Source organism: Lepidothrix coronata, unplaced genomic scaffold, assembly GCF_001604755.1.
Source record: "Lepidothrix coronata isolate B3197 unplaced genomic scaffold, Lepidothrix_coronata-1.0 Scaffold62, whole genome shotgun sequence".
NCBI classification, from domain to species: domain Eukaryota; kingdom Metazoa; phylum Chordata; class Aves; order Passeriformes; family Pipridae; genus Lepidothrix; species Lepidothrix coronata.
Window position 1 is genome coordinate 1192860 of NW_016690242.1, and position 17073 is coordinate 1209932.

A 17073-nucleotide genomic window follows, 5' to 3' on the forward strand; every position below is an offset into this window, starting at 1 on the left:
AGCTTTTATATCTGAGCCGATGTCACGTGGTCTGGAATATCCCTTTGGTCAGTTTGGGTCAGCTGGCCTGCTTTTGTCCCCTCCCAGGATCTTGCCCTCAACTGAGGGAGGAATGTTACAGTGCTGATGCTGTGCTCGGCAGTAGCCGAAACACTGGTGTGTTATCAACAGCCTGCTGGCTACAAAGCACAGCACTGTGAGGGCCACTAAGGGGAAATGAACTCCATCTCAGCCAGACCAAATACACTAACAAATTTTCACTTGTTCTAGTAGTTACAATATAGGGTTCTGCTGTTCTACTGACTTGGTAGGCTTATATCTGTACGTACTGGACTAGATTTGGTTGTATAGCTCTAGTTTTGCCATTCTGGCAGTGGTATTTTAGTGTTCATTATCAATTTAGAGAAAGATGGTGCATTGGGAACATGTGCTTTTTAACTACATATTTCCACAATCATACTGTTAAGGAACAGCTTTAATGTCTTTCTAATGTAAGTTTTTTGAAAATGAAATTGTCTATTTTTGTTTCTTCTTTTTCTTTGACAAAACTGTATTAAGAACTGATTAGGTGGCTTTGCAGGAATATAGATGCCTGATTACTGATGCAAAATCAAATAATCATTTAGACCTAAGCATATTGGAATGTCTCTCACATCAAACTTTTCTTCTAAGATTTGTGATTCAGCTAATTTAAGATAACATATACATTAAATGAGTTTTGAGGAGCAATTCAATTGAACAGGTGAATCTGATACTCCAGAGATTTCTGTCGTTAAATGTTGCTTTATAATATTGCTTTACAGAAGCAACAGTACTAATATAGGTTTTCTTAATGGCTTCTCTCTTGAAAGCAAAGTGAAAACAATTTTAAAAATTAGTGAAATCTTTAAGTTTCCTGTAGTTATTTTGTTCTTCAATGTATTTCAAAAAGCTTTTATATAACTGAGAATTTTTTTTTTTTAGTTTTGTTAGTTTTACACCAATGCCTGTTTTCAGATAATTTTTCTCTGGCTTAAACCAGTGCAGTCAAATGTGGGTTTAGATGCTGTGGGCGTTACCTGGTATGTGAATGTATGTACTAATGTGATAGCACATGCAAAACATACTGGAGTTCTTCAGTAGAAATCCAAGAGTGTTTTACCCACTAAGGAAGTACTTAAGATGTGGAGTATAACATTGTAGCCATGAGAAAAATCAGATGAATATTTGTCTTATCTATAAATACTCTGGCTCAGGTACTGGCAGCAGCGATCACTAGAGAACTTTTTGTGCCAGACAGGGCAGCCACGGTTCGAGAGCAAGGCTGGATGGTGGAACAAATGCAGCTGCATTCTGCAGTGTAGAAATGTGTGCTCAGGTGACACCATAGCTGGAAAAGGAGGCATCTCAAACCCACTTGCATTGGCTGTGCAGTACTGCTAGCTGTAGAGTTGTGCCATTTATATGTAAGTCAGGCCTTGTACTTTAAGGATTGATGGTTTCAGTACCCATGTGGAGACAGTTTTTCAAATTCACAAATTCCACTCCTGGGAGGTAATGTCAAATGGCAGTGTTGTTGGACTTATAAATAAAATAGTTGTTAGATCTACTTTTCAAAAGTACTATTTGTCTGTAAATGTTAGTGTTATTCAAATATTTGTTACTCCATGTAGCCCTGTTCTTGTTAAACTACTCATCCTAGACAAGTTCAAATAAATTTGCAGTTACTTGATTAGGCTTTTAGTAGCTGACCATAACTTGAGGTATTCTCTTCATCAGAGTTCTCCAAATATTTTACCTCCAGATGGGAAATGATGGATCAGCAAAATTGTAGTATCCTTCTGGGATAAATCACTCAGTAGAGTAACATCCCAGTGGCCATGCTACTATTGTTGCCTGTCTTCCAGCACTGCATGGATTTACTGCACAGAGCTGTGGAATCCTTCAATAGGTGGAGAGCACAGTATGTGCATCACCTTGTCACTGCCAGTGTTGTGTGATCAGTTGAGAAACAAAATTACCTGAGTGTAAACAACAGGGATTAGATGTTTGAATATAAAACTACTGGTGAAAACACTGCTTTTGTGTTTCTATTTGGATGACTGTGAATCACTACAGTAGCACCAAATTGTGCTTAATAAATAGTTCTTCAGCTGTCAAAAGTATTATATCATGAAACCAGAAGGATTTAAATGGTACTGCTGCCCCGTATGCTATTGACTTGAATCTGATATGTGTTCAGTCCTCTTTGCACCCAAATGGATTGGGTGGCAATTTGTCTACATGATGATTTTCTAAGAAAGATAAGTCTTGAAGAACACAGAGCAATCATATTTATTTCTTTACTGGTGTGTTGTATTCAACCTGTCTCATGCAATAGATCAAGTAGCTACTGCTCTTTTATCAAATCATAAGTTGTCAAGGTACCAGTTGATAAGGGTTGGTTCATTTTTACTTGAACCCCAGATGGACTCATCCAGAAATGACTCTTGCAGTCCTGCTTTTAGTTGTGCAGGTAGGGATCGTGATAAATTGTTAGCTTTTTACGCTATAGCCTGCAGTAAGCTGGTAACTTCTGTGGTCAGTGCTTGATGATACTTCACCAAATTGGATATCCATAGCTCTCAATTTGTCTCTATACAACACTTTTCTCCCGCATCACTTTTTTTTCCTTCTCTGGGTCCCTTTGACTTTTTAGGGGAAAATCGTAAAGGCAGTGAAACATCTATACCTCAATACTGTCTGAAAGCATTCTGTTACCTTTCTTGCCTTCAGCAAGTTCATTGCTTATGTCTTAAAATTCCACATATAAATTATTATTATTATTATTATTATTATTATTATTATTATTATTATTACTCAAGTAATTGCCCAGTACTGATTGGGCTCATTCATTTATAGATGCTTCATAGTTTTCTTTTTTTTTTTCTCAAGGAATATTAAAATATCCTAAGATGCATTAGCTCTCATTTTCAGTGACAAATTATTTTCTGCCTGTTTGTCCTTTCTAGAACTTCTTCCCTGCACTCTGCAGATCTTCCCAGTTTAAAACCATCTGCTCAGTCATTGTTAACTCTTTGCCTAGTAACTTCACTGTGAAATGAGTAATTCTGACATTTTCGTGTGGAGCCTTATTAGCAAAGTTGTGTGTTCCCGCTGGGATGTTTTTAGGAGTCAAGGGCATCACCTTCTTGCAGATTTTTTGTGAAACAACAGATTGTTAAGTAAAAATCCAGAATCTGAAAGCCAGATTTAAATAAATCAGCTGTTAAGGCTATTGTGGGCATGTATACCATGTCCATAATGAATCCAGGTCTTTTCTGTAGTGAAGAAGGTCCTGTTAGCTTTTGCATCTGTGTGAATGTTCACAATGTTTTACAGTTTGTTTTCCTTTTTTTTTTTTCTTGCTCACACTGTTATTTTTCTGCTTCCAGTCTAGTAGAAGCAATTTGAACCTATTCATCCTGACCCAGAAGGCCATGGGAATAGATACATTTTCCTTATGTCAAAAGTGGAGTGTATATTTCTTTTACATTTCCATACCACTGTTTGTTTAGTTCCCAGTTTTTAGTGTGTTTCTTTCTGCTTACAGACAATGAAATAAATTGGGGGTCATGGCACAGTTTGCTTTTTTAAAAACGTATCAGAAATTCTTTATAAGGATTTTAAAGCAAGGAAATAGACAGCTTTGTGGCTATATTATAAGATCACACTGGTTAATTTTCAGTCAAATTAACCAGTGTGATCTTATAACATACAACCAATAGCTGAGCTCTTGTATCCTTCTTTTCTATTCCCTATGATCCTTTGGGTGGACAGGTGGCAGAGGAAAGAGGTGATGATGAAAAATATTACGCTGGACTTGTTGGAAAGAAAAAAACACTTTTCATGAGTCCCAGAGTTGTTCTTTCTGGTAGAAGGAAAAGTATTTCTATGTCTCCCCATTCTGTAACTTTTGTCTGTGAATTGACAATTGAGTCCCATTCACAGACTAGAATAATTATCACCTGTGTTACTGTAAGTGATTGTCTACAGTCATACATGAGATAAGATTTGTGCCAAAAAATAATCTTTTATTAGAGCAACTGATAACAGCTGGGAAAACCAGACAGGCTGAGAGGCAGACATGCCTTTTGCCTTACTGCTCTCTGTCTCTTGGAAACTGACTCCTGCACTCCAGGGTGGAAGACTAGCCATTAGTGCATTTTGGGAATTCTAATTTTGGATCCTCATTAGACTCTCCCTGTTAGTGAGTAACTTTTATAAATGAACAGCACTACCATAAGCTAATGGCTGTATTAGGACCAGGACATAGGATATTGTAGTTAATTCATCTTATTTCAGAGGAATTTAACTCAGGTGCTCTAGTAAAGCTGCATGTTGGAGACATGCATTCAGGTAAACTGTAGAGGGACCTAAAGGCTGCAGTACACTTTTGATGCCAAGAACTGGCTTCTGGGTTAGAGCACTGACTGCTTCTTTGAAGCAGCGTCAGTGTTTCCACCCATTTTACTTCAGTTTGTTGTCATTCAGGTATTCACTGAATAAATGTGCTTCTGTTGGAAAACAAGTAGCTGAGTAAATTGGTTAAGTGGACAGTTCATGATCTACAATAGACTACATTAACAAAATTCAAATATTGGTACTGAGTCATGGTTCGATAAGCCATTTGTTTCAAACTCTAGGTAATTATTAAATAAGCAAAACAAGAATCAAGGAAAAGCAGCAGTTTTTAGTATGCTTGCTAGAGCCATTTAAAATATATCTGAATCAAAATAACAAACTTCTCAACACATTTAAAGTAAAATAGAAAGGGAAACCATCCACATGGTTGGTAACCCCTTGTTTTTGCAGATGTGACTGGTTTTCTCATTTGCAGAATCATATTTGCTGTGAACAAAGGCTTCCTGATTGTCATATCAACTTGACTAGAAGGCTATTCTGCAGCTAGAGAGATATCAAATATTAATATTTGTGCTCATGTAGTCAAAGGTGCGTGTATTAGATAGATCTTGAGTCTGGATATAGCTATAGCCTCTTATAAAAACCAAACACAATTTAAAAATTACAGTGATAATAAATCAGTGCAGTGTGTTTTGTCAATAATTGATCCTAGACAAAAATCAGATACATCCTCTGAGCCTAAGATAAAGCCAGATGAACCAGAGACAACTGGGTTTATGAAGGAAGAAAATGTATTCTTACATTTATTTTTTTTTTTAAGTTCAGAGTAAGAGGCAGCAGGGGATTTTTTGTGTTAATGACATATATATACATAGGTGTAGATCATTCACTCTGTATTTTAAATACAGGGCTTTACAAGGTACCGTGAGCTGTTGCTTAATGAACGAGTTAAAATAAAATTATTGTTTGTGTTACAGTGCAGATAGATGATGTTGTCTTGCACTTGGTAATGCATCAGAACAGTTTCTTTTTTCATTTTGGATAAATAATGGTCACAGTGCCTGGAGAATATGGAACAGTTTCTGTCCGTCCTGTAATTACATGGAAGTTCCCCAGTGGGTCTGATACGACCTTAATTTTAATAAGTGGGCCTTATGCTTGGATTCCTTCTCTCAAAATAGGCTGCAACAGCAGGACATGTGTTGATCTTTTATCTTTCAGGCGACACAGGAAGCGGAGGGGAGTTCACTGCTTGTCAGGAGGTCCTTCCTCCACCTTTCCAGGCAAAAAAGTGCTCAAGCAGCAATATGTAAATCTTGAGTACTCACCTGGTGATCCTTCATTTACCTTTTCGCTTTTATGTACACTGGCCATTAAGGTTTGAAGTTTTGATGATCCCCTGTAAGCTCTGTCTTTTTAAAATGAGATTGTCGCTCTTCCTGTAGTGTAACCATGGAAACAGACAGGGAACCCTTAAAGAAAGTGATCGAACATGCTGTGCTAATTAATCCTACCCTTCATTTTTTTTTCAGTTGAAGGATGTGGTTAAATAAATTTTGCATGAGTAAGCATATTTAGATGTGAAAAGGGGTATAAAATATGTAGCAAATTTTCTTGCAGAAGGATATCTGAGAAAACCCTGGTAACTGTCATCTATTTGCATCTGGAGCATCAAAACAAGAAATGCAGTATCATATTGGTGTTTCACATATATATTTTCGTAGCATTCTTTTCTATACTGTAAATATATCTGAAAGATGAGAGTATTTTTTCACGTCTCAAGTGCGATGAGAAACATTTGCATTAATTTTGAGTCTTTGAGTGAAAGTGTTTAAAATTGCAAATGCCTTCTTTATACAGAGCGTTATTCAGAAAAAGCAAAGGTTGCTTCCTCCCTGAAAGAAAGCAGCTCCTCCAAGGCATTTGCCTAATTCAGGTCCTTTGAGTCCTGCACAGGGGTAGTGACTGACTGAACAGTGGGACTGTGCCAAATTTTCCCCTTCCTAATCTTAGTTTTTGTGAGTGTTTCCCTTGGTTGTTCACTCTTGCTTTCCACTGGGCCATATAGTTTCCAAAGCAGTGTATGTGCCCAACTAGGAAACCAATTAGCCACAACTGAAAACATATGGCTTGTACCCATAAGCCTCCCCATAAACCAGCACACCTCTTAAACCCTGTGATGATGTCTAATGCCAATGTAGGGCCTCAACTCGCTTTTACAAATGAAGGTTTTGTTTATAAGTTTCTCCTTTCCAGTGATGATCCTCATATAACCAAGAAACCAGGTGCAGCAGCGAACCTCAAGTGAGATTTTCATTGTGTTTTGGGAGTGAAGAATGTATTAAAGAAAAACAATAGGCTGGGATTAGCCCAAAAGGGCCATCCTTTGAAAATCAGATAGATTTTACTTAACCTGGAATAGATTAGAGTTGGAGGAGATCTAGAAGCAAGCAGTATGCTGAGGAAACAGCATGGATGGCATTCCCAGCAGGATGGGAGGACTGGTTCCATGCTGAACAGTCACAGAAGAGGAGGAAAGGTGTGCTTGGGCTGACTATAATACTTGCAAAGCTCCGTCCTGGCCATCAAAGTGGCAGAAACTGGCTGGCAAGCTTGGATATTGTATTATTTGCAGTGTGACTTCTGGTATGGCAAGTTGAGGACTCCTTTCTCTCCACATGGGAGATTTCTGGAATGTGTGAATCATCAGCTTTGTGTTATGGAAATTTGAGTGCATTTTTCATCCCACAAGCTCTAAAGTTTTTTGACAGTTTTCCCCAAAACACATGATGTTACTGACTTCTTAAAAATGCCTTTTCCCTGCCTGCTTATGTCTCTTCTCTTATCAGAGCTAGGTAGAAGATTAGAGAGGAAGTTGTTTGCAACCAGTTTCAGTCTTCCTCAAACAAGACTAACAGGGAGGGCTCAGGCAGGCAAAGAAGGATGGAGTCATTTAACATCCAGAATTCTCAAATCCTTTCATAATTTTTATATTGCTTAATAATACTAGGTCCATATCCACAAATTCAGGGAATAGTGTTTCAGTTTAGTCACATGGAACATAGATGCTCAGAAACTCAGGCTTGTTAATAGTTCTGTGTGCTAGGAATAAGAACTGTTCACTAGCAAAAACATTAATCTAGAGGCAGAGGCACTGTGGAGCACGTGATGTGACCTCTTTGGGGCTGTACCTGGCCAACCTTGGGCTGTATTTGTGAGCCAACTCATTCATCAAGCTGGTGGCCAGGTGCACAAATGTAAAAGAAATGGAGGTCTGAACATTTTTAAAAATGAGTTTTCTTGTTTCAAATGTGATTTTTTAAAGAAGAAATCATGGCATACAATTCAAATTATTCCTCTACAGTGGTCTAACTGCTATAATCAGCTGATAATGCAATCTGCTGGCAGGATTTGCCATCATTACTATGGAGATATATTCAGTAACTGTTCTTAAATAGCCTTTCCAGTGTATTAAGAATAAAGGGGCAAAGCACTCTTCATCTGCACTCTTTTGAGAATTCTCATGTTGCTTATTTCTTTCTGAGTGTATGACTTTGTTTCCTTGTTTCTGTAAGGTATAAAACATGACCTTTTGTTTTAGTAATTTCATTTGTTTTGTGAAAGGAAAATCAGTAGTTCAAGAAGACACAAAAAAGCACCCAGTAGTACATTCTCCTGATTTCCATTACTTGTGCATGTCCAGTGTTCCCAGCAAGGGAGTGGAGTGGTCTCAAGGCAGTAGCTAGGAGCCGATAATTTGAAAAGGCATTTGCAGGCCTGTAATGGGAACAGTCACCTCTAGCCCTGAAAATGTTTTTCCATTTTCTGGAGGAGAGCATCTTCTGCAGGAGAAACATTGTTACAAAAGTGTGCTCTCTACTGCTGGTTTTAGCATATGATGGTCTCTCTTTTACATGAGGTAGATTATGGTTGTGTAGTAATGTGAATTATTTTAAATGACTGACAAGCTTAAAAGACAATTATTGTAAATAATAAATCTTCAGTAGGCCACAGACTTCACTGAAATGATTTCTGAAATTGGTGCACTGCCAATACACATTCGTCGAGAGAGAAGAATTTTTCACATACCATTTTCTGGTGTATTACTACAATATTAATATTTATTTGAATGGTAATGTGTAAGTGTGTCTACAACTTTCAAACATAAACTTGAATAAGCAAGCTAGGGTTTGCAGTGTAAGCTGTGGAAGGTTTCCTTAGGATTCCCTAAAAAGCCAAATCTCCTCTGTGGCATCATTTGTATGGGAGTTTCCTTATAATTTCCTTTTTCTAAAAAACTCTGAAATCAAAGGATATCGATGCCTGAGGATGAGCAGTTAATGACAATTAAAATCTTTATTTATTTGTCTAGGTATACCTGCTTATTTGTTTAGGTATACCACCATGTATCTTTGCATCTCTCCTGGGCCTGTGGTTGTCATTATGAAAAGCATATTTTATTGTCCCTTCATAATATTCACAGCTCTGTTTAGCCAGGTACCAAATGACAGATGCTACCATGTTTTTTCATTAAGTAATTTACTCCAGTAGTAGAAGAAAAGTACGCTTGCAACATGCCGTCACATTACATGGGCTCAGATATCCTTTTAGGATTGTAACTATACAGCAAACTCTTTCTTTGTTTTGTTTACATTTATTTATTTGTGTTTACCCCACAGGTCTTGCAAGAGCTAAATCAGTCCCCAGTCATACATATTCTAATGAAGTGGTAACCCTATGGTACAGGCCTCCAGATGTCCTTCTGGGATCAACAGAATATTCCACCTGCCTTGACATGTGGTAAGTGTAGATGATGGTGATGATGTAGATGCTTTAGCTCTTGGGTTTTTTGGGCATGTAAAGCAAATATGTAGTGAGATTAGTGATAGAGGTTAAAAAACGTGTGTGTAGTAATACATGTGGTTCACCCAGCATCTCCCTAAAGGAATCCCCTCCTGCCACCCCACTGATTCGCAGCTGGTACCTGCTGTTGATACGACACTAGAAGACCTATTGGTGCTTTGCAAGACACTGAGTTATTGCTTGACTTTTGTAGTCTTAGTGCAGTATTTTCATGTGATATGACACTTGTTTTGCGGAAGATAAACTTTCACCATGGCCTCCCGTAGCAAGGAGAAACCCTGAATTCTCTGGATGTGACCATATAGCCTCAGTTCTTAATCTACTGGATTTGTTAGCAGTAAATCAGTGTGACACATCACTGAATAGTTTTTTTACAAAGCTACGGATTTTATTTAGACTTGAAGGTTTGGAAGGGCAGTTTGATTTGAGGATTGGCAGTTTGATTGAGGAAGGACTCAAAATTGTACTTCAGCAATCCAGGTTATTATTTTTTTTCCTGAGAAAATGGCACAAGAATATTGGGGAAAAACACAATAATTACATCTTCTGTGATATCCATAAATGATGTCCTCTTGCACGGAGCATTTCATATAGGCCTAAAAAAGATCCAAGTACTTAGGGACAGAGGTGGTTTGTTTGGTTTCAAATGAAGAATGATGTCCTATTCCTCTTGTACTTGATTTGTAGCCCTTACAATATTTTTGCTGCTCTGTGCAAACTGAAGAACTACGAAAAGCTTAGGAAAAAAGCCCCAGCAATACAGTTTCTTTCACATGGCAGCAATTTGTGTAGAGGCTCAGCTACTGCCACATCAGAAATCAGATTAGGGCAAATGTGTATTGTATTTGACAGAAGAGGTTTAGGTTTTTACTTCTATGCTTTTCTGGGTTATCTGAGACAGCACTTCCAGTTTGATTGTGAGAGGTGTAGTTGCATGTTAAGGTCACTTATGCTTACTTGGCACATTCAATAGTGAGCTCTGCTGGAGCACAGAGAGGCTTGGGGCTGTACTTACACAAAGGTTGTACATAGCTGAGCCATAATTATATTAAAACCACTTGGTGGCTTCCCAGAGTGGGAGGAAGGGAGACACAGAAACCTGCCCACCATCAGATTCCAAGATAATCTGGTAATTTGTTATGAAAAGTGTGTTTGTAGCATTAGCATTTTTATGCAATTACTGGCATTATGTCCTTATGGCAGATAGTGTGTGCACTCTTGTGTCATTATTGATGATCTACATGATGACTAAACTAGGAAGCCACTTCACTAAGTATTTAAATAATGCTGAGGTAGAAAGCACAGCTGTTTCCTCTATTTAGAGAAAAAAAAAAAGACACAGGGCCTTTGCTATAGCCATGATAAATAACATTTCATGGTTGTTCCCCAGGAACAGAAAGTGGGGCTCCCACTGAGTAGAAGACCAGCTGCATGAAGAAAGAGTCCAAATATTAACCCCTGGACAGTGGCTGGGAAGCAGGTGGCAGAGGCTGCAGGCTATTTTTACACTTCATTTGCTGGTGTAGAGAATTAGAATAGTAACTAAAAGCTAATGATCCACATGCAATGTTACATTCTCCTGCATTCTTTTTTTTTAAATAGCCACTGGCAATAAAATAATATTAATGAAGACGTACATGCATTAGTGGTGTCAGGCTGCTGATGGAAATCAATGGTGGGCTTTGTGATTTACTGCTGACAGCGTTTGATACAGCAGCATTATGTGACTGTATTATACTACCCATGACTGCATCAAAGAGTTGTGATAACCTTTGATATAGCTTGCTTTTTTTTTTTTCCCTCTTGATGAGGACTTACTAGTAGCTAGGAAAATGGCTTTGCATTGCCTCTGGTGTAACTTGCCCTAATCCTTGAATTTTACAGTCCTTTGAAAGTCAATGCAAGGAAAATAGGCTTCAACACATAAAGGGTTTAGGGATTACTAAAACCCATACATAAGTAACACAGAAACATAGGGAAAAAAATCCCCAAATGAACCTATTCTATTTGTTCCTTACAGGAAAAGTATAGTATTAGTAAATGAAGCAATTTAAACAGGTTATTATATCCATTTGATTCTGGTAATGCATGTGCTGCTGCTACATCTGGGTTGCTTACATCAAGGAGTCACTAGGGATGTTTTATTTTGAAGTGCAGCTGGCTTTAAACTGTGTTTTCCAACAGCTGGCAAATTTTTTTCATATTCCCTTGTTTCACTTTTTTTAAAAAATACACTCTTAGTCACAGTACAGGTAACCTAAGCAGTTATGGGCTGGGATATATTTTAAATTCATTTTCATTAACTAACATCAGCTATGTTTATTGCTGCGGAAGAAATAAATTAAACTTAGGCCAGTCAAATGTTACAAAAGTGCTTCTTAAATCACTGTTATGTAACTGTAACGTTGGTTTTTATACATGATTTCAAATCTGATCTTAGTTCAGGGAAACTTCTTCATATGGAATTTTTCTATCGTATTATTAGAAAAATAAAGTGTGTTTTTCAAGAACACACCACTTTTCACACATAGGCTGCTATGAGTGTGCATTTGAGTGCTTACTGTAATTCCATACATGCTTTCATGGATATTTGACCAATGAAGACCTGCGACAGTAACTAAGATATTCATTACAGAAAAATGGATCTTGTCACAGACACACGTGCACCAAATTATGTTTTTTACACAGGGGATCTTACAAAGGCATCTTTATCCTGTTTCTCCTGTAAACAGTTTGCAGTGGGAGAAATATGAGAGCAGGAGTCCCAGTATGCCCTTAAGAAATACTTCTTGGGGCCTGAGAAAGAAAAGAGCATAAGGGAAATTAGCTCTTTTGCCCTCGATGTCCTTCAGGATTGTGACTTCCACTCCTAAGAAATCCCGATGTGTAGGATTATGGTATTAAGGTGATATAGCAATAACTATCAAGCTATTGTTAATTAAACTTCTCTCGCTGTCAGTAAGCTCTTCAAAAGTTGTATAAGCTGAATTAGCTTTTGACTGGAAACTTCTGTAGGATCAAATTCATAGAAATGCTGTTTGAGAGGAAACTGTCTGGGTCTGTAGTTATGGAAAGAGCATTTCAGTTCCTATCTGAAACCTGCTTTTATCCTTTGGGAACATCAGATTTACTGTTACTTTTTCACTGCTAGAAATATGTTTCATGTGTGTAAGGAAATTATCTTATAAAGGTATCTGGATGCAAAAAGAAAACCAGAAAGAACGCATTCAACAGGAAAGTATCTCAGGTTGCTCAAGTTTGTGGAGTATTTTCTTGAGGTAATTTTGCACTCTGCTTTTACTGAACAAGTGAGTTCAACAGAAAAATTCTTGCAAAAAGTGATCATGTAGATTTCAATCCTTCATGAACATAGTATTTCTTAATGTAGAAACTGAGCATTGCTACAATGCAAAACAAATTTCTGGAACTTTTAATTCTAGGTAGCTCTGTGACACAGGCAAAAACATGAGCACTCTAGTCACTTGTAATTACAATTACTTGAAGTCTGACTGTAAAGAAATACCTTGAGCTATCATGCTTTCAAGTAAATCAGTTTTCATTCATTGCATCTGCTTCCTGCAGAAATTTTAATGGTTTTTGTCATCACAGAAGAGAAATTCTGATTCACTCATTGCTTCTCATGTGAGAACTGCAATCTGTTTGCTGTGTTGCTGCTGTATTTTTATCAGACTGTATAGTCCATCATATGTTATTTTTCACTTATCAAAGAGAAATGGTCATGAAAGACAAATTCCAACCAAATTCAGCATTTGTGGGTATTCTGGCAGTGTGCCACTCTAGAATTAAATCAGATTTTTGTCAGCTAAGGAGACAAAAGTCCCTTGCTTTTCATTCCTGCCCCGCAAAATTTGTTTTCTTAGTTCTGTTTATAAGCAGGATCACATAGGAACATGATTTTTTTTTCTGAATAAATCAGACAAAATAAAAGTCTCTGTACGCTTCCAATATGTTATATATTACTAGGATTTTATGGAAGAGGCTGCAGTACTACATCTTGGTGACAATTATATAAAAAAATAAATCAGCTGGTTTTGGAGTGGGAATGTGTGTGGGCTTTGTGTTTTGTTTTGTTTTATTTATTGGTTTTGGTTTTTTAAAATTTTGATATATTCAACAGTACAAACTCCGTGTACTTTGTGAAACTTGAATGAAAACTCGACTGTTCCTTTGAATTTCAGAAATCTCACCAGGGGGTTGCTGAAAGCAGTTACTTGGTTTCCATAAAATGCCTTCCAAATGCTGCACATGGAATGCAGGTTTAATGACCAGATAGAAACCTTATGTGAAGATCCAGCACAGGTCTTCACCATGAAGGCCATGCTGAATGTTATCAGCTATGCTGAGCCTGTTAGAAGGCAGATATGTTCAGGGCAGAAAGTTCAACAGTTTAAAACATATATAATAAGAATATAGCGTTTCTATACTCTCAATTCAAGTATAAACTAAAACCTGGGTTGGAAACAGCTCCTCATTTTGGAGTGTGTCTGTAGTCTCTTTTATGACTCCATCAAGAAAAATCATAATATTAACTGAAGGAAACAACCCTTATAATCTCATATATTATGCCTTACCAGAGCTGTTATGCTTTTTTTTACAGTGTTCAATTACATATAGGCTGGAAATTCTTGTAGCAATAGGGATCTTTGTTACACAGAGACAGGAATGTGAATTCTTAAGCCAAACATAGAAAACCAACCCACCAGTAAGTTAGTTAATTTTAAAGGAATACCCTCTTGAATTATAAAAGCTGTGCAGGGAAAAAAAAAAATAAAAGCAGGTTCCTGAGGCATTCAGCTTCATTTTTACAGGCTCATTTACTATGTCAATTCAAATGCAAGAGTAACTCATTTAGCTGTGCTAGTAATTCTTACTCTGTATGTGACAGCCAGAGTCCAAGGAAATTAAGCAGGACAATAGAAGATCGATATTATATGGTATGGCCACATATGGTCTCATCAATACTTCAATGGGTTTAGTTATGCTTTTTGTCATCAGAGAGTAAACCACCCATTTCAACATTAAATGGCTGCCACTTTTACTTTGCAAGGTTATCCTGTGCCATTGCATTGGAAAGATCTATGAACAAATTTGCAGCATTTGGCTTATTTATCCAAACTCAGAAGTCCTATAAAGAGAGTAGGAAAATGTGAACTGAATACATTGAAATATGTTAGGGTAATATTCTTTTGTCAAAAATTATTTTTCAAGTGCTGCATGAAAATATTTTTGTATGCTGAGCGTGCACACATTACACCTAAGTAACACAGCCTTGGAGATGGATGCACATCAAAGCCTGTATTTCATATTTCAAAAATTTTTGTGTCATCAAAACTAGAGATGGGAGTGATGTGTGAGATCATCTTATCCACCCTACTCTTTATTGCAAGTCTGTTTCCTGAAGAATATTCTGAAGTATTTCAGCTTGTCTAGTTTTACACAACTGTAACTGTGCTTCAAGTCCATTGGGAGGCTGAGGTATAGCACAATTGTTAATTGTATTTCCCTATCACTCACCCTAAAATTTTTATTTCTTAAACACATTCTGCTATTTCTGGTTATACTACCTTGGATCTACCTACAGTTCTGGGAACCATTAAAATCCTAATCAGTTGTCCCTGTTCTTCCTTTTGCATAATTTTAAGTACAGAGTCATCGTGTTCTCCCTGTCCCTTGGGTTTTCTTGTAGCCAAGAATGACATAATTTTCCTAGTTTTTCCTCACAAACCAGCTCTTCTGACATGAAAATAGTTTTTGCTTTGCTCAGAAATATCTCTAACCTGTTTAAAAGTCTGTGAGGTCTACGAAAACAAGACAAAATTTCAAGGCCTTGTAGATGCTTTATCTCTTTTCTCATTAAAGTGTGTGCCCTTATGGTTTGTGATGCACGGATCCTACTATAGACTCAAGTTTCTACTTACTGTGAGCCTGAAATTCACGGATACCACTGGGACATCAAAAATGCCATCCAGCCATCTTGAAGCCTTCATGTGCTCTAATGGCTTTCTGGGTATTTCCTATCCATTTCCTAGTTCAATGACCTACTTTTGTGTTATTATTATTATATTTTTTTTGTTTCTATTCATTTAAGCTTCCCTTTCTGTTGGCTTATTCGTCAAAGTGCCAAACACCATAACCTTTGAAACCAAGGATAAGTTTAACTTTCAAGTGGGCTGAAGGGAACAGCAGTCTTCCAGCTCAAATCTTGAATGTTTCTGTTTCTCTCCTGAATGATTTTAATAACCTTTGGATTTTTGTACTAGGGTTTATTTAACTGCAGTACCCTTTCATTTCAGCTTGGGACTAAATGATGTACTAGGTTACACAAGAGTCCAAAACACATAATAGGATTCTTCTTTCCAAGCAGGAAATTTTTCTTCAGTGTTTTTTGCAGTTCTTACTTGGTTTTTGGCTCATACTTGTATCAGAAACACTAAAAGTGGAAAAATTTATAAATAATGTAAAACAATACAAAATTTGGCAAAATCTTCCTGCTGCCTTTATAGCATTTCTGTTCAAACAGCTAGATGAAGATTCTCTGCAGATTTGTACGTGCTCTCAAATGATACACTGATTTAATCAAAAGCCTGTTTTCTGGTTGCAAGAATAGAACTCTAATCCTCTTTTCTTTGGTCTAAATTCAATTGTTTTATTGCTCATCTTGAATAAATGGCTTCTGGCTGAAATCTTGAATTTTTCCTTGCCTGAGATGCTGATCATGTTTGTAAGTATTTGACTAAGATATATTGTGCCTATCTGTGCCTAATGAAGCACTAACCAGACTAAATGATGAATGGCAGTTTAATCAATTCAGTTCATTTGGTAACCAGCAGAAGCATATGGAACATAAATTTTAACCTCTCTTTTGTAAAAACCTAATTTATTCTAAAATTTGACCACAAGTGTGCTTTTCAAGGTTTTCTTCTACTTATCAATGCCTGAAGAGAAACTTTACTTAATATAGCTCTGCCTTGGGGATGTAGAATTAGAAAATAGTGATGTATATTTCATTTTCTTCTTCAAGAAATTTGACTACCAACTCTCGTTGTCCTAGAATGTAAAATTATTTCATTGGTTGGTACTAGTCAAAGCCTTCAGAAATGGATAAAGCATGGGTAATCTGCTGATAATCTTAGTTCAGTGGCATCTGTAAATGCTCAACCCCAGCCTTAATGAAAATACACAACTTGTTTTCATTAAGTTGCTCTAGAACCACTTCCTCATCAATATATGTACACATATTCCTAAAAGTAAATGCGGCTTTCTGAATCCATCATCATGATGCCTAAGCAATGAAAAGGTATGTAATTAGTACATTCCAAATAATTTACTTCTAAACCCAAAGTTAAGTTAGAGGTTATGGCTGTGACTTTCTGACACAGAAACACAACTTTCAATTTTAGGGGGGGTGGTACCATAGTTAGTTTCACAAATTCTTAGTTCATTTTGATATACAGTTTAGGGGTCTGAACTCGTTATTGTTTTGAATGTAGAGGGGTTTTGGGTGGTTGCTTACACAGGCATGGTACAGTATATGTAGGTGTTTGCACATGGAAGTTGTAGAAAAATATATGCAGAAAAACGTAATTGAACAAGCTAAAGTATATAATCAAATTCTCCATCATGTTGGTAGCTAAGAGGGATGTTTTCTCTTAAGATTGTTTTTACTGAGAGAACAAGAAACTCTTGAGCTGTTTTCATCCAGAAAAGATGCAAATGTTTATAATTTGTTTTCCTTTTGAGATGCAGGGTGGTCTAGTGGTTAGGGTGCAGCACTCTCACCGCTGCGACCCGGGTTCGATTCCCAGC

At 37.1% G+C, this 17073-nt stretch overlaps 1 protein-coding gene across 1 annotated transcript in view; it reads left to right on the forward strand.

Annotated features, from left to right (window-relative positions):
- CDK14 (cyclin dependent kinase 14) overlaps nt 1–17073 on the forward strand; it is a 316963-nt gene that overhangs the window by 176203 nt on the left and 123687 nt on the right. The window contains exon 9 of the mRNA XM_017817641.1: nt 9063–9184. Coding sequence (XP_017673130.1) covers nt 9063–9184 — 122 coding nt within the window. The remainder of the gene's footprint in view (nt 1–9062; nt 9185–17073) is intronic.